General features: G+C 40.8%; 4 protein-coding genes across 4 annotated transcripts; 2 read left to right on the plus strand and 2 right to left on the minus strand.

Annotated features, from left to right (window-relative positions):
* The first annotated feature begins 958 nt into the window (after positions 1-958).
* LOC119560063 (probable cytochrome P450 12a5, mitochondrial) lies at positions 959-2,998 on the plus strand. The gene is made up of 4 exons (XM_037873369.1): positions 959-1,055; positions 1,219-1,709; positions 1,764-2,211; positions 2,270-2,998. The coding sequence occupies exons 1-4, from the start codon at positions 984-986 to the stop codon at positions 2,867-2,869; spliced, it is 1,611 nt and encodes a 536-aa protein (XP_037729297.1). The 5' UTR covers positions 959-983; the 3' UTR covers positions 2,870-2,998.
* Positions 2,999-3,492: 494 nt separating this feature from the next.
* LOC119559867 (probable cytochrome P450 12a4, mitochondrial) lies at positions 3,493-5,638 on the plus strand. Its single transcript, XM_037872976.1, has 4 exons — positions 3,493-3,604; positions 3,747-4,237; positions 4,300-4,747; positions 4,809-5,638. Exons 1-4 carry the CDS (start codon positions 3,533-3,535, stop codon positions 5,406-5,408), a joined length of 1,611 nt encoding a protein of 536 aa, XP_037728904.1. The 5' UTR covers positions 3,493-3,532; the 3' UTR covers positions 5,409-5,638.
* A 3-nt stretch (positions 5,639-5,641) lies between these two features.
* Positions 5,642-16,174, minus strand: LOC119559868 (phosphopantothenate--cysteine ligase). Its single transcript, XM_037872977.1, has 5 exons — positions 15,481-16,174; positions 13,047-13,490; positions 9,196-9,381; positions 8,959-9,096; positions 5,642-8,179 (listed from the first exon to the last, which is right to left on the minus strand). The coding sequence occupies exons 1-5, from the start codon at positions 15,604-15,606 to the stop codon at positions 8,132-8,134; spliced, it is 942 nt and encodes a 313-aa protein (XP_037728905.1). The 5' UTR covers positions 15,607-16,174; the 3' UTR covers positions 5,642-8,131.
* A 757-nt stretch (positions 16,175-16,931) lies between these two features.
* LOC119559744 lies at positions 16,932-22,120 on the minus strand. The gene is made up of 4 exons (XM_037872803.1): positions 21,847-22,120; positions 19,728-19,834; positions 17,530-17,927; positions 16,932-17,461 (listed from the first exon to the last, which is right to left on the minus strand). Exons 1-4 carry the CDS (start codon positions 21,905-21,907, stop codon positions 17,338-17,340), a joined length of 690 nt encoding a protein of 229 aa, XP_037728731.1. The 5' UTR covers positions 21,908-22,120; the 3' UTR covers positions 16,932-17,337.
* Positions 22,121-22,354: the final 234 nt, after the last annotated feature.

Here is a 22,354-nt window from a genome sequence, read left to right on the forward strand (position 1 = left end):
GGCGCATTTCAATCTCGCCTTGCTGCTTGCATATCTCCATTTCCCTTTGGTCCATTTAGCTGAGTAAAGGGTATCTGATAGTCGAGGTACTCGACTATAGCGTACTTCCTTGTTTATAGTTACAAACCTAGTTTTAGCGGCTGTATGATGACAAAGTGATATCAACACAGAGAAAATTCTGACATAAATAAAATACTGTCTAAATAAGAAATGGAAGCCTACGGTCGATTTTTTATTGTTTATGTGGAACGGTATCTGATTCCCGCTTTAATCAGACTATAATTCCCACACCCAACAAGTGATCTAAAGTTCAACTGGTCTGATGCAATGAGAAATAATTGGTATGTAAAGTTTTGAAATTGTCTGTTAAGGCAAAGAGTTACGCGAAATCTCTTTGTCTGCTGAATTTGAGTTTAATTCCCAGCTGATAAGATAAAGTGTTCGCCTAAATCTCTCTCTTTAGTCTAACAATATTTTAGAACCTATGCCACTAAAAATGACCAATCCCATGATTGATGATACTGATTATTTTGACTCGCATAAGTTTGGGTACATTGTTTGGAATAGTATTTGCAGTCAAACCTTCTAAAACTTTATATATTTTGAATTTACAAAAACTTATTTTAAATCTTCTTATGTATTATTTGTTTATCGCCTTTACACCTTTATAAAATTTAGCTAGATCTATTGAGATGATTATGGCGTATATTTTAGTCCATATCATGACATGTTAAATACATAAGTAGCTTTATGAGTGACTGAATGCTTGCCATATGTTTTCCTTAGCAATTCTTAAATACTCGCGAACCTGTTTTGCGCTCCCTCTCTTTCGCTCCCAATCTATCTTTTAGAGTGTTGTTTTCGCCGAATTCAGCAATAAAGCTCGCCGGGCGTTAGAAAAATATTAAGCTAATAGAACAATCGCTGGGTATGGGTAGTTTCACTTTGACCGTGAACGAGCAAAGTTAAAAGCGTGGCAAAATATGTTGAAGGGGCGTATCGGTCTTATAATACAACAGTCTCAAAAGGCGGCACTCTTTTCTGCTAGTCAACAGGTAAACAAATACTGCTTCATCATAAGCAATCCAATAAAATCGAAATAAATGCGATATAACATCAGTTTAAGAATAATTCTCAAAGGGAAGATACTAACAATATTAATATCAAAATTGTACCGTCTGCCCACAATGTATATCTCTTAATTTAACTATATTTTAGCGTTGGCAGACAAATGTGGCTACAGCTGAGGTCAGAGACGATCCGGAATGGCTAAAAGCCAAACCATTCGAAGAGATTCCCCGCCCCAATATGTTATCTCTATTCGCAAAAATTGCATTGCCTGGTGGAAAATACAAGAATATGGAATTGATAGAATTGTTTTACGCAATGCGTCAGGATTACGGAAATGTATTTTATATGGCCGGAATGATGGGAAGTCCTGGCTTTGTGATTACGCACAATCCCAAGGATTTCGAGGTGATATTCCGGAATGAAGGTGTGTGGCCATTCCGGCCGGGCAGTGAAACGTTGCAATATCATCGAACCGTATACAGAAAAGACTTTTTCGAGGGAGTTCAAGGGCTTATTCCCTCACAGGGCAAATCCTGGGGAGACTTTCGATCCCTCGTAAACCCCTTACTTATGCAGCCCAAGAATGTTAGGTTGTACTTTAAAAAGATGTCACAGGTTAACCAGGAGTTTGTGCAGCGGTAAAATAGCTTACTTCAACTAAAGAATATTTATAAAAGTATATCGTTTTGTAGAATTAAGGACATAAGGGACTCCACCACTCAGGAGGTACCTGACGATTTTATCAACCACATCAATCGTTGGACCCTTGAATCAGTGTCTGTAGTGGCTCTGGACAAACAGTTGGGTTTGCTTAAAGAGTCAGAAGAGAACAGCGAAGCCAGCAAGCTTTTCAAGCACCTGGAGGACTTCTTCTTGATCTCAGCCGATCTGGAAATAAAACCCTCTCTCTGGCGATACATCACAACTCCCAAGTTAAAGAAAATGCTAGAAGCCCTGGATGGTCTGCAGAACATTAGCTCGACTTATGTGGACGAAGCGATCGAGAGGTTGGAGAAGGAGGCCAAGGAAGGTGTAGTGCGTCCGGAGAATGAGCAAAGCGTTCTGGAAAAACTACTTAAAGTTGACAAGAAATTTGCCACCGTTATGGCCATGGACCTGCTGATGGCCGGAGTGGATACGGTTGGTAGTTAGGAAAACTCATAATAGTCATAGCAATAATATATCTATTTGTATCTAGACCTCAAGCACCTTTACGGCTCTCTTGCTGTGCCTCGCCAAGAATCCGGAAAAGCAGGCCAAGCTGCGGGAGGAGGTGATGAAGGTGCTGCCCAACAAGGACTCCGAGTTCACTGAGGCGTCTATGAAGAACGTCCCCTATCTGCGCGCCTGCCTTAAGGAATCCCAGCGTATCTATCCCCTAACTGTTGTAAATGCCCGTGGTCTAACTAGGGATACTGTAATAAGCGGCTATAGGGTACCAGCCGGTACCTTTATGTCCATGGTTCCCATAAGTTCCCTCCACAACGAGGAGCACTTCCCAAAGGCTAAAGAGTTTCTACCAGAACGCTGGCTACGAAACGCCAGCGACTCCGCCGGAAAATGCCCTGCAAACGATCTGAGGACCAAAAATCCTTTCGTGTTCCTGCCCTTCGGATTTGGACCTCGAATGTGCGTGGGAAAACGCATCGTGGAAATGGAACTGGAGCTGGGCATTGCTAGAATCCTGCGAAACTTCAATGTGGAGTTTAATCATTCCACCAAGAATGCTTTCCGCTCTGCTCTTATCAACCTGCCCAATATACCACTCAAGTTTAAGTTTACCGATTTGCCCAACTAAAATGTTTTATATTTATTTTAAATGCTGGGACTCTGATATTTTTTGTGATAATATAGTTTAAATATTGAATTCCTGAAAAATGTTAGATGTTAGGCCTACGATTTTTAAAAATAAATATATTTACCTTAATAAATTATAAAGTCTTTAATAAAAACAAGTTTATAATTTTATAGGTTTATTTATATGTATTCTTATACGTATCTAATAAAGTTTGAAAAAGCTTACTACCCCAACGTTCAATATATTCTAGTCATGGTGACAATAAGTTGTTGGCATTGACACTGACTGATATGAACGGGGGGTCGCCTAATTTGAGTGTGTTTATTGGGGGCTTGTTGTTTGTCTAAGACAGATAAAACATTTGAAAAACAACGCATTTTTAGCAAGGTCATTATTCAAATATGTTTTAAAAATTGTATGAAAATGTGCGAGTTCGTACTTTAAGTTCTAATATAATTAATATTTTCAATTGACTTGTTAGTATACCCTAAAGAACATGTTTATTTGCTCTCTGATTCTCGCTATCTCTCTGTTTGTGTGTTGTTATCGTCCAATTAAGAGTTAAAGCTCTCGCAGCCTTAGAATTATAAAGCTATTAGAACGTTCACTCGGTTCTCAGTTCAATTTTGGCGTTGAACGGGAATAGTTCTAAACATCGCAAAAATGCTGAAAGTGCGCAGTGGTGTATCATTAATTCAGTCGCAAAAAGCTGTTCTCTCGCTCACCACACAACAGGTATATGCATATATTAAATATAAACAAATAGTCTAGGAACTATCAGGACGTTTATCATGTTTTTTAATTGTAAGATAAGGGAGGCCAACAAACAAAGAAATTCAAATAAATATTATATACAATATTACCTTACCATTTTAAGCGCTGGCAAACTAATGTTGCAACAGCTGAAGCTAGAGAGGATTCGGAATGGCTGCAGGCCAAGCCATTTGATCAGGTTCCTCGCACCAATATGATAGCATTGATAATGAAGACCTTCATGCCCGGTGGAAAGTACAAGAACATGGAGCTAATGGACATGTTTGAGGCCATGCGACAGGATTACGGCGACATATTTTTCATGCCAGGAATAATGGGTAACCCACCTTTTCTGAACACCCACAATCCCAAGGACTTCGAGGTGGTTTTCCGCAACGAGGGAGTGTGGCCCCATCGTCCGGGAAATGATACTCTTCGGTATCATCGTGAGGAGTACAGAAAAGAGTTCTACCAGGGCGTCATGGGGATCATTCCCTCTCAGGGGAAACCCTGGGGAGACTTCAGGACCGTTGTTAATCCCGTTCTCATGCAACCGAAGAATGTGAGACTGTATTACAAGAAGATGTCGCAAGTAAACCAGGAGTTTGTGCAGCGGTATGCAACTCTCATATAATCTTTCTTTTATTATCTATCTTATTATTATCTTACTTGAAAAGTATAAAAGAATTGAGGAATCCCACAACTCTGGAGGCACCCGAGGACTTTATAGACACCATCAACCGCTGGACCCTAGAATCCGTATCTGTGGTGGCTCTGGATAAGCAGCTAGGATTACTCAAGGATTCGAAGAAGGAGAGCGAAGCACTCAGACTTTTCCACTACCTGGATGAATTCTTTATAGTATCTGCGGACCTTGAGATGAAGCCATCGCCCTGGCGATATATTAAAACTCCCAAGTTGAAGCGATTGCTAAAAGCACTCGATGGTATCCAGGAAGTCACTTTGGCCTACGTCGACGAAGCTATAGATCGGTTGGATAAGGAGGCCAAGGCGGGTGTGGTGCGTCCGGAGAATGAGCAAAGTGTCCTCGAGAAGCTGCTTAAAGTCAACAGGAAGGTGGCCACCGTTATGGCCATGGACATGCTGATGGCTGGAGTGGACACAGTGAGTAATTCATATAATGATCTGCATAAAATATAATAATATCATTGTAATTTCCATTAAGACATCGAGCTCCTTTACGGCTCTCTTGCTGTGCCTTGCCAAGAATCCGGAGAAGCAAGCCAAGCTGCGGGAGGAGGTGATGAAGATTCTGCCCAACAAGGACTCCGAGTTCACTGAGGCGTCTATAAAGAACATCCCCTATCTGCGAGCCTGCATAAAGGAATCCCAGCGCGTTAACCCATTGATTGTCGGAAATGCACGAGTCCTTTCTAGGGACGCAGTTCTCAGTGGATACCAAGTGCCAGCTGGAACCTATGTGTCCATCGTTCCTCTGAATGCCCTGACCAGAGATGAGTACTTCCCGCAAGCTTCCGAGTTCCTCCCAGAGCGTTGGCTGCGTACCCCCAAGAAATCAGAGGCCAAGTGTCCAGCAAACGAACTGAAGTCCACAAATCCATTTGTGTTCCTCCCCTTCGGTTTTGGACCTCGCATGTGTGTGGGCAAACGTATCGTAGAAATGGAACTGGAGTTGGGAACAGCTCGACTCATTCGTAACTTTAACGTGGAGTTCAATTATCCCACGGAGAATGCCTTTCGATCTGCATTGATAAATCTACCGAACATTCCGCTCAAGTTTAAGTTCACTGATTTGCCCAACTAATATTTCGATATTTTCATTTAATTGGAAGTAACAGTTCTAAAAATTGGCCAAGTAAAAATTTTTGTGATACCTTTGACATTCAATATTTTATAGTTACGAACCTAGTTTTAGCGGTTGTATAATGACAATGTCATATCAAATCTTATTAAAAAATATATTTAGTTGTAAGCTTTTAAAGAAACATGTATCCCAATCCGTTATCAAATAAAACACCTTGAGTTTTCTATACATTTAAAGCTATTTCATTTCCAGTTTAATACACACTCAAATATATATAATTATGTACTTTGTAGATGTATAAGTATACGGATACTAGACGTTAGTACACTCAATACGGTATATATGGTACATTGTGGTAAACATTTTACAACAGTTTTACAGTTAAACAGCTCATGGATTCCGGTAAGAAAGGGGCAGGTGCAGTGACCATAACTGCATTGCGTACAATTGGATTTGGGTGTTCTTGTTCTACCAATTTCAACAATAAAATAGTTATCTAGCTTAAGGGGCAAAATGCTTGTAGAGAGTAAATATTCAATGGAAATTCCTTGGTTTCTCTTTTCTTTTCAAGGTATACATCGAGATATATATATATTTCTTTTATCATAGCTTTTTCGTATTTTTTCAAATTTTGTTCATACGGGTTGGTCCAAATTGGATATTGAAACTTTAACAAATTGGTTCACTTGGTTTTATTCCGCTCTTGGATATTATAGTAAATGTTATGTATATAGAATAGTTTTACATAGATAGATGTGACTTGAAAAGTAGGTGAACTTTTGATTTTCTTTTTTATTGAATTTCTTTTATGTATTTAGTTAGAGGTTGACTAAGAAGTTTATTCGGATGTCTGTTTATAAAATCAATAAGAATTCAGTCCTAAAGTATGGATATGGAGAGGTTCTTCTTGAATTTACATTTATGGATTGAACACTTATCAGATATTTAAGTATTTAATTTATGGTTGGCATGCTTACGTACACTCTTAATAAGCTTTCAGAAAAAAAACGCTGTTTGCCAATAAAGGCAAATACCATCCGCAGCTCCCGGTCCAAAGAGTTCCATCTTGTTCGCACACTTGGCTAGTTATACATATTTTATTGTACGCAACTCATGTTGGCAAACTGAATTTTTATGCTTATACTTTAATGTACAATCGATACGCGGGGAAGTTCACATGAGGGCGACTTGATATGTGGGTGCACGTAGGTGAGGCCATAAAAACCCAGCAACAAGATGTGAAAACGAAAGGAAAATGGAGCCAGGCTTAAGTCCTAAGCCATATGTGTGATTGTTTCCCGTTTTTTTTCGTATCTCGTATCTGTTCCCAGGCCAGTGTTTGCGGTGCGTGCGAGCGCAATAAAATTTAATTTGATGCAGGCACAAACAAAAGAGCCCCTCCACACAGAACCAACGTAAACCCCAAACGTCAGGACAGAAAAAATGTGAATTTTTTGCCCGCTTCACAAAACGAACGAAAACAAAACAGCAGGGCACACAACACACTGCATAGTTCTGGGCTGCAAAAAAAAGGAGAATGAAAACCACAAATGCGGGCGGGACGGAAGTGGTTACAACTCCATGAAAGGAGGATACTAAACCACCGACAACCCTTCACCACAGTCCCACGTTTAAGCGGGCGGCTTAGAGCTTAGGGCCGTGAGGCGTGGCAGCGACATAACATGCAATAAAAATGTGGCAGAGGCGGCGGTCCGCAAAGGACCCCGAGGATAAGGATACGAAGCCCCAGCCTATCTCTGCCGGCCAAGAAATAACTCAGTGTCTGTGTGAGATGTTAATTAGGTTTTGCCACACCGCTGTGAAACTCAAATTGAGGTGCTTTAAGCTGACCTTTGCTCGTTGGCACTTGACCTGCTTCGGATAGACAGGCGCCAAGGCTTGAGCCGCCATAAATTTCCAACGACAAGGACACCAGACAGGCCAAGCTTTCCTTTTTTCCAACCCAAACAGACATAGGTCCTATATATATATGCAAAACAGCGAATCAATTGTCACGTCAACAGCAGTTGTCCAGGGACGCTTCGTCCAGCAAATTGCTATTGCATGCACCTTTTTCGCTGTTTTGATTTTCACATTTTAAGCACACATGTTTGGGGATTTAAATTCAACGGTGGGGCGATCGATGCTTCATTAAATATATATACCTAAGCAGCATAAGCTCTGTCACAAACATAAATCAAAATCGCCCATTGATGTCTGCGCAACACGCTGCGTATACTCGATGACATAAACGTGCCGGCAAACAAAGGAAGACAAGGAAAGTAACCGAACCAGGGGGATGGTGAATACATACAAGTGACATCATTTCTCATGACAACAATAAACGAAATACATTAACTAATATTAAAAAAAAACAACAACACGGGGGAAAGGTCTAATGGAGCGAAGCCACCTCAATTATGAGGCGCGACCTTCATAAATAGATAAATTGTGGCGGGGGAACTCAAACGGTAAGGAATATGCAAATGTCTGCCATCCACATTTCAGTATTCACTATGGACTATTTAACCTGCTCAGTATTTGCGGGCAAAGCTTGGCGTGCCCGGATTCAGAACGCGGCAATAATGCGAGCTGGTCACGCAATACGGATCCCGATCCAGATCGCCGCCTTCGTCGTCCTCGTCGCCGGTGGCCAGTTGGTGGTGGTGCTGCTGATGCTGCAGATGTTGCTGCGTCTGGGGCCTCCGGCGCATGGACAACGGTCATTGGCGCTGTTGCACGTTGCTGATGAACTCGCCGTGCTTTTGCACCTGTAAAAAGCGATAAAAAAAAGGCTTTTATAATATATGTATTTCACACATTTTGTTGGGGAGGTTAAACGGTTTAGTCGAGTGAATCGGTTTGGGTTACGGTACACAGAATTATTTAATATTAAAGGCACATTTTTCTGCAGACCACCTGAATATGATTTATTTAAAGTATTATAATGTAGATAAATCATTTTTGGGCTTCAAGGATTTTAGCCCAGCCAGTCTCATAAAATATTCATTCAAACTTGTCTAAGAATATAAAATAAAATGCATGTCCAATTTAAAATATTTTTGTGGTGAACCTCAACTAACTAGCTGGATTCATTTAACCTAGGGAATGTAGGGTCTACAGCTTAACAAAATTTTATGAATTACATAAAAATATGCCAAGCCATAAATATAGTCTAAATTTAATTAAATGTCTTTGGCTACGGTCAGACGATCACATTGTTTAAACTACAGTGTCAAGGATTGCCATAAACTTATAGGGAAAATTATTGTTTCGTCTTAAATTTGTATACATTTCCCTTGGAAAGCCATTGCCAACTTTGATAATATTGTTGAAATAGTAGCTGTATGGCCATGGACATTCAAAGGAAAAAGTTTTTAGTAAATGCCGCATACAATTGCATTTTAATTTACTAGAGATATAAACTTCTACTTTATAGAAAAAAGAAATTTTAATGGTTCGCCATAAAATTGATTGAAAGACTTAAGCACGAAACGGATTTATGTGAGTTCCCTTCAGGCTTTATGACACTCAGCACCCAGTCACTTACCAAGTCGGCCACGATGGGCTCCTCGATCTCGAGCCCCTGCAGCGTCTGTTCGCGGCTCAAATGCAGCTCGTAGGAATCTGTGGGCGTGACGAAGACCACGCGATGTTTGCGTGTCTGTAGCACATTGGCAATGACCAGCTGGACGGATAATGACGCGGAAGAAATTAGAATTCGGATTACGGGGGTTCCCGGCTAGAGGCTCAGCGGCTTAGTCGCTCAGGAGCTCTGCAAACTCACCTTGTGCTTGTATTTGTTGAGGCTGTCACGTGCCTTCACAATCAATAGGCTTTCGTCCGTTTCCAGCTTAAAGGACACCACAAAGGCGTGCGGCACCCACAAACTGGCGAGGGGGGCCAGCATTTTTGGCACCAGCTGAAGCGAAATCGTTGGCGCCCCATCTCCCGATTGCATTTTGTGGGTGGGCTGCGAAAATCCGTTGACAGCGGTTAGTGTTTTAATGGAATGATGAGACCACGTTGCGTATACGCGATGTGATGGGATTGGTTCGTCGGTTGGCTGGTTCGTTGCCCACAAAAGCCACCGCGGCAACATCCTCTTAAATGGAGGAGAGGACGAGCACATGCACACATACAATGCACGCACACTCGGCCAGCAAAGTGTCCTTGCAAAATAAACAGACAGACGGCAAAATGAAAGCCAGGGCTGCCATTCAGCTTTCACTTTTTTCTCTCTCTCTCCCTCTAGTTTTTCCCTTTTCTGTTGCCGCCACGTGGCATATGAATTACAACTAATTGAAAGCATAACTCAGCCGTAATGAGCTAACGACAACGACTGGCTGCACATCCTACACAAGGCTCTTTTTAAAGCTTTGCTAGAAATATTGCTCATACGCCTTGTGGCCCAACCAGCAACTTGTTGAGCGCGCCCTGTCCGTTCTCATTAACTGAGCAACCCCGTAAGCTGCTCTAAGCTGCTGACCAGTCTCATTTATCCGGCACACACAAAAGCGGGCACAGCCGGACAATGCGGTCGGACGGGCGGACAAACGAACAGATATACGGACAAGCTCACAAACGGACAGCCGGACGGACACGCCTAAGTAGCCGGGACATTGGACCAGTAGAAATGAAAAATTTAGCTCAAGGCATTAAGTCGACAACGAAAGGCGCAAGGAGGAAAGTCGAAGGAGGGCAACTTTAAGCTTTTTGGGGGGGGAAAAGTTTGTGGGTCCTGCTCACTGGGAAATGCTAGCAGCTGTTGACATTGAATTCGCCTTTCCTGCTTTTCCCGCATTTTCTTTAGAGTCCCAACTGCAGTATGCCTGTGCCTTGATGCGTGCTCTTGTAAAGTCTTTTGATTTGATTTGCGGATTTCGGCACGTCGCCTTTTGTCCACTTCTGCTTCTCCACTTAGTTTACTCTTTTAATTTTCTGTTTGTTCTTACTTATTACGAGTACAATTTACTTTCGTGTCCTACCTCCCCGGGCCCCGAATTAATTCAAATTGTAAGGCAGAAATGTCCTTCCTCTCCTCAGACCGTGCATAAATTTGTAAAGGCTTTTAGGCCTTGTTTTCCTGGAGGCGTGTGCGCCGGTCGTGATGATGCGATTGTGAAATTGAATTTTTAGTATCATCTTGCACAGTACTATACTATATACTATATACACTCATTTATATGTATGTAAGCAGCGACAAACTTTGGCAAGTGGCTGGGTAAACGTGTCTGGGCTGTGGTTTGACTTGTTGAAATTCAGTATGGGAGCCGACCTTGGCTTTAAGGCTAACGAGATGGCGGCTCGATCTTTGGGAATGAGTTTTCAATTTTCCCAGAAACTCAGCTAAGAGCTAATGGGGAGAAAATAGATTTTAGTTGCCTACTTTTGAGCAGGGCAAAGTCCTTGAAATCACTCGAGGCGCAACTTGAGCGTGGTTTATTTTCAATGCATCGAGCTTGACTGCTTCTATTTATACGATTGCCAAGAGGTTATTATGCAAATCCAAATCGATTGCAGCCAAATCGTGTTGCCCCCGGGAAAGACTCCGAGCAGCACTCAAAGATGATGCCAAATATGCGCATAAATTTGACTAGACACGTGCATAAACATCAACAGGCCATTTTCGCCATTTTCGGCATATTCTACATTTTACCCAAGGCAATGGGCCGTGAGAATATCTAACAATTTAATCAAGTGAACGGACCATTTGTGGCTAACACACACGTTTGAAGAAGGGCGAGAGATGTGGGCACACACAGACAAAGTGGGCGAATGTCTTAAGCGAAAAAGCAAACGGGAAATGCATGAGCTCAGCGGAAACAAGACGTAGGAAATGCCACGACGGTGCTGGGGATCGGAATCAGAATCTGGCCCACTTTGTTGGCGGTGGCAAGAGGAAAATACTCCATACCTACCACCCATGGCATCACCCAAGTGATGTACAGATAGGGCCAAAGCAGCAGCACATAAGATGGTATCTTTGAATCTATTGTGTACATTTCTCCATCCTGAACAGATTTCAGTTAAAAGTCCTACTCTTTAAATGTAATTTTCAGGTGTCTAAAAGTATGCAACAACATACATACTTTAAACTCATTCAGAAATACGACTTTTTTATTGCATACTTTTAGGCACCTAAAACTAAATTAGTGATTTAAAAACACCTAGTAATAATTTTCTTATGACATTTAACTTCAATTTGTAATTTAAAGAAAATTACAATTGTCTAGCAACATTATTTCTTCATAATTGTAAAAGCTTCCAACTTTTCATTCTACTCTCAACCAATTCCTTAAAAGTTTATTTCAAGAATAGCCCTATATAAATAAATAAATATTCAATGTTTCTAATTTTATTTCCAAAAGCTTTTAGCTTGCAATGCAACTTTAAGACAAACTTTTTGGAAAGATGAATCAAAAACAAGACAGTTCACAAGGGAATCGCAGTGCTATACCTGCGACCTCGAGTGTATATTCCTGCAAAATGCATGTGAGATGGTATGCAAATGCGAAACGGGCAGGTAAATAAGGAGGGCTGACAGGCGGAGCCATTCACGCCCCACCAATGGACATTTGATGCACTTGAAAGCCTTTTGCTGCTGCGCCAACAAGTCAGCTGACAGACTGCCATGGGATGGGTCCCTGACAAGTAAACACACACCGCCCACCCGTTCGATATAAAAGTGGGATAAAAGCGAAAGGTGAAAGGAGTCTAGAAATATTAGAGGGGTGGCAGGAGTCCAGTGAAGCGTAGAACAGAAACACGCTAACAAGCAAAATTATGCAAATCAAATTATACACGATGACAATGTTAAGGCTGCTGGCGGGCGGACAAGGCCACAAGGCCAGCGTGAGTGACACTGACAGCCTCTGATAAGGCTCCCGGTGGCCAGCTGAAGGAGCTGGAGGAGCAGAGGCCACCACAGTTGACTTAGCCCAGTCGAACGTCAATAATGTGGAGAGGAAATGTGTCACAGACCGGGGACTTCCATAGCGACCGGGAATCGGATGGAGCACCGGGCACAAGGGCAACGAAGGCAACTAGAGACACACTGCGAGAAAATGTCAATTGAAAGGAAGAAAAATTGCGTGTTTATTAATGTTTATTTAATAGGCTTCAATCGTTTTTTGAAAGCATTTTTCTACCCAAATCACAAAGGTTTTGAAATCAGTTTGATAAATTATTTCCGCTTAGGTGCCTAAAAGTATGCAATAACTAAAACAATAGACTATCTGAATGTGTTGCATACTTTAAAGAACCCTAAATTTACGTTCAAAAGTGATTTCAAGCCCCTAAGTGATTTGTGCGACACCCCCATTTAAACATAATTCTATCTCTGTACAGCTTTGGGAATAATTATGCCTTTAGGTAATATTAACAGTAATAGTTCCACCTTTTCCGCAGTGCATCTCTAAAAATCGATATGAACCCATAATCATTGTGCCTTCTGCCTTGGCCCTACTTGAAGTGCTCAGTAATACTTGCTTCGTTTCCCGCAGTGCAGCTTTGGGAATCGATAAAAACCAATTTCCACTCACTCATTCCGCACTCGCCCAGTGACGAGCGCAATCAATTACGAGATTTCCCACATGGCCGCCCACTCATCCTCATCCGGCCGGAGTCTCATCTTACCATCATGTCCTCGGGTATGTAGAAATCGGATACGGCGGCTGCTAGGTAGAGCACGGCCCGCTCCTCGAAGGCGGCCAGGCACTCGCAGGCGGCTCGGAGGAGCCACATGTAGTCCACCACGCTGGTGAAGTTCACGTACAGGATCATCTGCGTTTCGCGGGCGATCTTGTACTTGGCCAACACCGGCGCAAACACGTCCACCGAGTCCGGCTTGATGGCTATCGTGGAGCTCTGGCTGTTGTCCGCAATGTCCAGCATGTCGAAGAACTGCTGGCCAGTGAAGTGCCGGGTGAAGGGCTCCAGCGACTTGTGGCGGTGCATGAAGATCACGGCGTAGTCATGGTCGAGGAAGTACTCCGCCGAAGCGGAGCCCCGTGTGCCCGCGCTGAAGTTGTCCACGAACCGCACCGTGTTGTGTTCCAAGGGAACTGTGGTGCCGCCGGACTGGAATGGCAGAAGAGACAAGGTTTCTGTTAAAAATGTAACCAATGATTTTGTATTTTAATTTTTAAATTCTTATTTCCAAAATATTATTTATTTAAATTGTGATTGTAGTTTAACTTGAAGATAACAAAATGGTCCTTAAAGTAGGCAAGTCATTTAAAAATCGATACATTTTTTGTTAACTTATACTTCATCCATTTATTACATCAGTATTCATTTAAAATGATTTTATTTCATGTTAAGAAATTTTTTAATCTTAATGAAGGATTATACTAATACATTATATATCGTAATAAATTCTATGCAAAGCAATATTATTTTACTTTGTCATGAGAAACTCAGTCGCTCAGAAAAATCGAAAAATCAAATATTTCATCTTGGGTAGTTAATCAAATCTCGAATATGTATCTGCGCATTGGCCATAAATCTGAGAAAGAGAAACTAATATGCCGTGTTGCTTACTATTTGCGTAAATCATATAATGCTTATGCTGCCCCAGAGAATAAACACTGTTGACCCAATTACCTGGTTATCTTTCTACTTTAATCGGCATTTACTGGCCTCTTTAAGAACACAAAAGCAAGTATAGGAAAGTATTTAGCCATTTATCTAGAATATACACATTGCCATATTGGATTTAAATTAATAACATTTTGATAGATATAACTTTGTTTCTTCAGTTTACATTTTTATAAATTTTCTATAACCAAATACAAAATGGTACACATAAATTTTACCTGAACTTATATTTCCAACTTTAGTTATGATTTTAGAAACCTTTTTAAAGGCACAAAAATATATTTTATACTAAAAAAGAATAGTATATACTAAATAGAATAAATAGAATAATAAATAATACGTAAATATATTTTTTAATTTACCAAAAACTAGTCCCTTTAAAATTTGAATTCTACATAATGTAAGCAAACAAAGGTATTTAAATAAAGAAAAGTAGTTTAACATGTTTACGAACTTTTGGCATGTATTTAACCTTAAAGACCTTCACTCGGGCTAGCTTACATTTATGCACATGCACACTATATGCCTTGTTTTTAAGGCCTCAGATAAATTTTCTATAACCAAATACAAAATGGTACACATAAATTTTTCCTGAACTTGTATTTCAAACTTTAGTTATGATTTTAGAAACCTTTTTAAGGGCTCAAACATGTATTTTATACAAAAATTGGGTATAAATAGAGTAATATAATATATAATACGTATATATATTTATTTACCAAAAACTAATCCCTTTAAAAATTTGAATTCTACATAATGTAAGCAAACAAAGGTGTTTAAATACAGAAAAGTAGTTTAAGATGTTTACGAACTTCTGGCATGTGTTTAAGCTTAAAGACCTATACTCGGACTAGCTTAAATTTATGCACATGCACACTATATGCCTAATTTTTAAGGCCTCAGATAAATTTTCTATAACCAAATACAAAATGGTACACATAAATTTTCCCTGAACTTATATTTTCAACTTTAGTTATGATTTTAAAAACCTTTTCAAAGGCACAAACATATATTTAATACTAAAATTCGGTATAAATAGAATAATAATTATGTATATATATTTTTTAATTTACCATTTTAATATAATACAGTATTTTAATATAAAACGTATATATATTTTTTAATTTACCAAATACTAGTCCCTTTTAAAATTTAAATTCTACATAATGTAAGCAAACGAAGGTGTTTAAATAGAGAAAAGTAGTTTAACATGTTTACGAACTTTTGGCATGTGTTTAAGCTTAAAGACCTATACTCGGACTAGCTTAAATTTATGCACATGCACACTATATGCCTTGTTTTTAAGGCCCCAGGCGCCCGTTTTGCCATTAAAGCTTTCACCAGCTTTGGGGTCAGCTTAACCCCTGACCGCCGGATAGTTAATTAAGGGAGCACGTTGGGTTCTTAGAGCCCAATTCCAATCCTAATCGGATATCGGGGATTCCCATTTTCATTCCGATTCCCTGCTCACCGTGACGAGGACGATGCGGTTCTGTAGCTTGTTGTGCCTTTCGCAGAACTCCTTGAGCAGGGAGCGATTGTCCTCGAAATCCGCGGGCGGCAGGTGCGTGTTGTAGAAGTCCTCCCAGTGCGTCATGTTGGATTATCCTTTCTCTTCTTTTTTTGGCCGCCAAGCGGAAGCTCGAGAATAACGGAAAGTTGCCTTTTTCCGCCGGAAACTATGCACCGCTTGCTAATTAATAAACACAAAGAATTCGCGAGAGGGGGCGAAGGCGAACTAAATTAATTAACACACGCAATGCACTATTTGGTGTACTATTTTAATTGATTGATTTGGTTGGCTTTGCTTTGCTTTACTTTGATTTGCTTTGCACTTTGGGAAAACTTGAGGGGGCGGTATGGGCGGCGGGGGCGGGGCAGGTTATCAATGGAATTGTAGGAGCGCGCGCGGAGAGAGCGGAACGGAGCGCTCTGTGAACCGGAGAGAGCGGAACAAAAATGCTGAAAACGCAGCTGTGAAAATGCGTTGCGATGTGCACGGCAGCGAGTTCCGCGGGATTCTGATTCTGTTTCTGATTCCGAGCCGAAAATGCGGTGGACAGTTGGACGGCGGAGCAGGGCGAACCGGAATGCGGACAGGCGCACTCTAATTCGTATCTTTACTCGCACGAAAGGTTCAAAGTGCAGGCCAAAAATCGAGAGGTCCACAAGAAACAGCTGATCGCAGTGTTGGCAAGCGCGTGAATGGGGGGTTGCGCGAACTGGTTCCGGCGAGTGCAGCAAACTTGTTGCTTGCCTCAAGATTACGGTGACCGTTTGGCGGTCTAAAAACTAATTGTATCCAATTAAATGAGTCAAAATAGTTAGAAGACAACCATTTCGTAGTAGTTATCTGTCAGCTAGCAAGTAATCCGGCTAATTATTCATCTCAATGAACTAGTTCACCTTAATGGTAGTACTTACGAACCAAACGAGCAAAGTTGGCTGCGCTTCGTATTATTTCAGTGTTGTTAATAACACAAAAGCGCGGTAAGCTTAAATTAAAATTTAAATGGAAATAACGTGATACCACGAATTAACTTATTTTTAGATTTACATAATAATATATAAAACTGGGCGACTGAAATAAATGGCATTCGGCTTTCAGTTAGTACAATTCATTGTAAAAATATATGTTTATTTAAAGTTAAGTTTTGTTTATAAAACACTAAACATTTTTGTTCCCCAAAAGTAATACTAAAATGCTTTCACAATATATTTAGAAAGAATCATAAGTTGAATGACCTATAAAAGTTGGTTATCTGCTTCTTTTTGTGTGATTCAATATTTTTCCTTTGTCTCTGGTTTATTACCTTTGTCAGTTAATAAAATCCCTTCGGTGTTCTCGAAATAAAAATGCTTTGTGTAACTCTTTAAAGGTTATTTAGCACCCATAAAATTCCAAAAAGAAAAACGCCAGAGTAACGCTTAATTTACCTTTACAAATAGTTCTTTATTATCGATTGCCCACGTGGGCTCTATGCATATTGTTAGTGCAAGGACGTACAAAAGAATCTCTAGAAAAATATCACAGAAACTTACTAACTAATTGGGCTTGTCAACTGCGCTGTTAGATGTTAGAAATCGGCGTGACCTTTAGCATCGCCATTAGAGTGTAATTGGGAAGCGGAATGCATTGTGTCAGCTTGTCGTGGAAATTTATGGCATTCATTAGACGGCGATTGAGCGCGCTCTCCATCCTCGTTGTGGCTGGGAATGGATTGTCGTCTAATTCTGATGTGTGTGTGGTGAGCGCGCACTTTAAACCGAAACCAGGTCCAATTGTCTCGCACCGGATCGGATCAAATCGGACCAGATTTGGAGCGGACTACGCCCTGGGCGTAGCCGGCTTGGTAGTCGGGGCGTAGACGTGATAATCGCCTTCATCGGCTCCACCCGCCTCCTCCTCCAGATCTTGGTTCACCAACCGCTCGCGCATTCCATACCGCTGCCTGGTAAAAAGAAAAAAAGAGTCGAGAATTAGCACTCTGTAAATTAGGACAATTAGCCAAGAACCTACTCCAGGTGCGAGCGCCATATGACCATGCCGGCGTACAGGGCAATGGAAACCAAGGCCAGTCCCACAACCACGATGCCTAGCAGCACGTGTCCCTGGCTAACCGCATCCGCCTGCACGTCCACCGGGGCCACCTCGATGTTCTCGGAGGCAAAGCTCTCAGTATCCGTGCTAAAGACCACGCCACGTCCCTTGAAACGCTCCTCCAGATCGTCCGTGTCATCCATCCCACTGTCCTCCTGGTCGGCGTCTCCGGACTCCAGGATCTCCACATCGTACTTGTAGTTCTGGGCCAGCACCAAGTTGGTGGCCGAGTTCAGTTGGTCCTCATCGCGGTGGGGATACGACCGCCTTTGCTGTTCCTCCGATTCCGAATCTGAGTCGGAATTCAGGGAAGTATCCTACAAAAAACATGAAATATTTTATCAGTATTTAAGGTATGCATATTTATTAAAATTATAATCTTATCTATCTCCAATATCTCTTTAAATAAAAAGTGTCGCAAATTGTTTACTGTGCAGTCTGGTCACAAAACAAAAAGAGGCTCGTGTCATCGATGTGGCTTTCCCTGTCGGTTGAGTAATTGATTTCCCCAGGCACGTGATTCTATGCAAGTTCTATGCCGAATTTGGCAACTAGTTTTTGAAAGTGGGTGGCTTACATTTTTGTTAAAAGTGGCTCATAACTATTTGAGATCATTTCTATTAATACAAACAAAAACTGTGGCCTTAAACAGTTTTAGGTCAGGTACTTAATGCCAAAACATGCTGGAAAATACTGTTTGAGTGAATATAAAGAATAATAGATAAGGTATGGTAATAGAAAACAGAAGGTGGTGAAAAAAATTAGGACAACGCTTTAGCTCAGCAATAAATAAATTAACATACAACACATTTGTATCGTTAAAAAGAATGGAACTTACACATAATTTACAAATTGTAATCCCATTTTCATTTATATACCATTTTCAATCCTCAAATTTTTATTCCGACTGTACAGTTAAAGCAAATAGTGGCTTGGTAACGAGACTAACAATTAAAAATAAAATATTACCACAAGGAAATCGGACCGCTGACTCATAACTAAAAATTTCGACGCCTTGCGTAAGCCAAACTTCTCCTCATATTAATCATCACTTAAAACCCGACTCACCTTACTAATGTCTCAATTACCCAAGCTAAAGTGATAACGGACGTCTTTTGATTGCCAAACACCTGTGAAATATTCACTCATCCCTGCTTACAGCTGTTTAAACTAGCCATGTTTATGGATTCCGCACTATCAGTAAGGTCAGTCGAACTTATCTTACATAATCTGTTACCCATATTTTTCCGCTAGGAATGTTAATTACTGCCGCAACTACTTAAGTTGTTTGCAAAACAATGACTACCAGAGATCACTCTCACTCGTAACCCTTTGTAAATGTAGATTGGTGACCCCGATGACCGCAGGGGTCGTCGAGATGTGACATTTGTAATTGGCAGTAACAATTTTCCACAGCTACGTGACCGGTTTTCTGACTCTGTCTCAATCCCCCATCTCGTGTAATGGACCTATTTGTTTACAACTAACGAGTTATAAGCAAGCCATATAAAAAAAGGTGACAAGCACGAGATCGAGTTGGGAGATCTCGAAAATCGTAATCTGATCGCAGAGAAACGGGGGTTACCCAGGTGGTGGAGAAGTGGGGGTTCCGAAATCTGGCATTCAAACGTCACGGCAGTCGAGGAATTACCTAGAATCGGATTGCCACCATGAGTCACCAAAGTATGGGGAGTTGTGGGTATTATCTCTCTCGATTATAAGGCCCCCATCGATGGCATTTCGTGACTAAGGCGATGAAAACCCTCTAGCCGCCGTTTCTTTAATTTTATGCAAAGTTTCAGTGCGTGTGCTTTTTCTTTTTGTCTTTATAAGCGTTTCTTGGGAGCCGAAGACGGAGAGCCCCCTTAAAAGGCAAACGCCGCGCGTGTCTTATGGTGCTTTTGCATTTAATCAAAGTGAAAATAAATAAACATTTTTAAAGCGTAAATTTCCGGTTCTGGGTAAAAATAAACCGAAAATGCATTAGCTTGGCTCGTATTTCAGCGTCTGGGGTCGTTCCCTACTTAATGCGTCAAGCCAGTCGGAGTGGTTTCCACTTTATCCCGTTCTCCCGGGCTCCTTAGCCCAGTTACCCACCGTTTTGTTGGCCAACTCACCTCCACGACAGCTGTCTTATTTTTGGCCACCAGTCCTCCCCTCAGATCGCTGGGCTTCTCCGTTTGCGTTGGGCTCAAACCCAAATCCTGCGAGGGCTTGGCATGGGCTAAAAGAGAAAGCAATTAAGCAGAAATGAGATAATGCATTCGGTTGAATTAGCCGGGTCCGGGTATTTGGTTACAGCTTATCGGGCTACCTGAACAGATCTTCCTGCTTTCGAGGGAAGCGCAAATATTTACCCCGAGATTTTGCAACTAGCACCTTTCAGCAGCCACATTGCGGGCCATATTAAAACACACGGCCAGAATCAGATATGTTTGCTTATCTGCCAGCTCTGATTTTATTCAGAACTAACCAGACCCAGACAATAAGGATTTTTTTGCTTTTCCACCGCTTTTTATCAGTTAACACTGAATTTTGGGTTACGCTTTCCGGCAAACAAAATAAAAGCGTGTTGGAGCTTAAGAAGAGGCATTAATTAGCACAGTCGCGTTTAAATGAATACTAATATAGGGGTTTTTAATAGGAATGTTGATTTCCAGCCTAACCATTTTGCCATTGCAATAAATTAAAAAAGACTATTTCAACTGATTTAAAAAAGTTGTACTAAAATATATTTGTCAATTTCTTATTCTGATATTAAAATAAAACAAGATGGTTTAAATTTATATTTCTCACAGCTTTACACACTAATCATGATATTCCATTCCTATTTCCTTAACTGCAGCTGTATATACATATTCACTATAAGATTTGGCGTAAATACGTATGGTATTTTGCAAAACCTGTCCATATGAATACTATATAGCGCAAATCAGCAACAAACATTTCTAATGCCACAAACGATTTGCCAATGCCGATCGTCGGATTCGCTAAAACCGCTCACGAAGCGCGGCATAAACGCGCGGTAGCTGGGAATCTTCCAAAAAATTCCATATACAAAAGCCAAAAAAAATTCCAAAGAGCACACAATATAGCAATGACGTCTTGCAATTCATTGCATTCGACATTCGTAAGTCCCCCAGTTTGATTTCAGTACGTGACGATAGGACAAAGCCTTGTCCCAAAGAAAACTTGATCCACTTTTGACAAGTGTCAAAGAGTCCAGAATTTCTTATCAGAAAATCACGGGTGCTAACATCTCTAGGGCAAATAATATAACTTAAGACTCTGCTTATAAAGTTCTGACACCTTATAAACCTCAAGGTAAGACGGGTGTCATTTGGCAGTTTGCTATAAAATAAGTTTGCTAGCTAAAATCATAAGATAGCATAGGTTCATGCGAAAAACATGTGGGCAAATAAGAAGAATAAAATTGTATTTAAGAAATAAAAAATTATCTTACCAAACTTGTTTAATAAAAGCAAGTAAATATGATGGTTATTATTTTTAAGAACAATCTCGCATTAAACAATTTTCAAAATTTATTTATTACTATAGAAACGTTATATTCTAACTTACAAGTCTTGTGATTTTTTATTATACCATATTTAGAATTTTAAAATAATAATTACTTTGATAAGTTTTTACGTTTTAACTACCAAGACAATAAATACATAAGAAATCCAAACCTTCCAGAAGGATATTCCTTTTCTTATAACGACTTACAGCCCACAGCAATTATTTTGACCACAACTGTTTAGCTACAATAACTGCGTATCAATCATGTACCATATAACGCAAAAGCCCTGGCGAAATCTTATCTGCACTACGAGCCAGCTGGAGTCCCCTGGAATTAAAGTCTTGCAATTTAATTTCGCGACCTGGTGGGACCTTGATGGACGATTCATTGCGACGAGACGGCGGGAGGTCCCCCTTCTATAATAAAACCCCCATATTTATGCGCTGTAAGCCTGGCTTACAAAAGCCCGTGCCCGAACCGGACCTGGTCTTCGATCTTGGCAGGCCAGGCACTTAAGGCAAAAAGGGTGAACCGAACCGTAAACTGTTAACTGTCTAGCCAAGTGGCCGCTCCATCTCGATCTCATCCAGCTGCGCTCGAAACTAGTTTCCCTGCAGAAGTGGAAATATCGAGTTGTGCGTCTGTTTGGGGCTATCTATCTTCTACGGTCGTTGTCATTGTAGATATATCTTATACGTATCTGTTGTGGTACTTACAATCTGCGAGCAGAACCAACAGAAGAGCGCCGAAGAGGGCGAAACCTTTCCGCAGAGCCATTTCGCGTTTTCAGATATGCGGGTACCGTCACTTCCTTTATCAATTAACTCCTTATCACACACGCACTGGTTACGCGCCACTAGATCGCTGGGTATTTTGGATGAATAAACCTTCCGAGTTGTTCTGCGGACCACTTATAAATATTTACTTGTTCCGCTGCCGAGTTTTGCGTGCGTTCGCGACGAGGTTTGGGATTGAAATGAGAAACCGAGAGGCACACGAAGTCGTCTGGGTCTGGTCAACTGCCAAAGCTCGTTGGCTCTGTTAACCGATCAAGGCCTCAAGCAGTAACATAACTAGTATTTATCGTAACAGAAAGTTGGGGGTAGTCAGTTTATACATTATAATTTTTTGAAAGCAGCATAATCAATTTTGAAAGGCTTAATTTAAATATAAGATCAATAAAACTTTGTATATTTTAAACAATATATTTAATTGAGCAAGGAA

The sequence above is a fragment of the Drosophila subpulchrella genome, unplaced genomic scaffold (genome assembly GCF_014743375.2).
Source record: "Drosophila subpulchrella strain 33 F10 #4 breed RU33 unplaced genomic scaffold, RU_Dsub_v1.1 Primary Assembly Seq354, whole genome shotgun sequence".
NCBI lineage: Eukaryota > Metazoa > Arthropoda > Insecta > Diptera > Drosophilidae > Drosophila > Drosophila subpulchrella.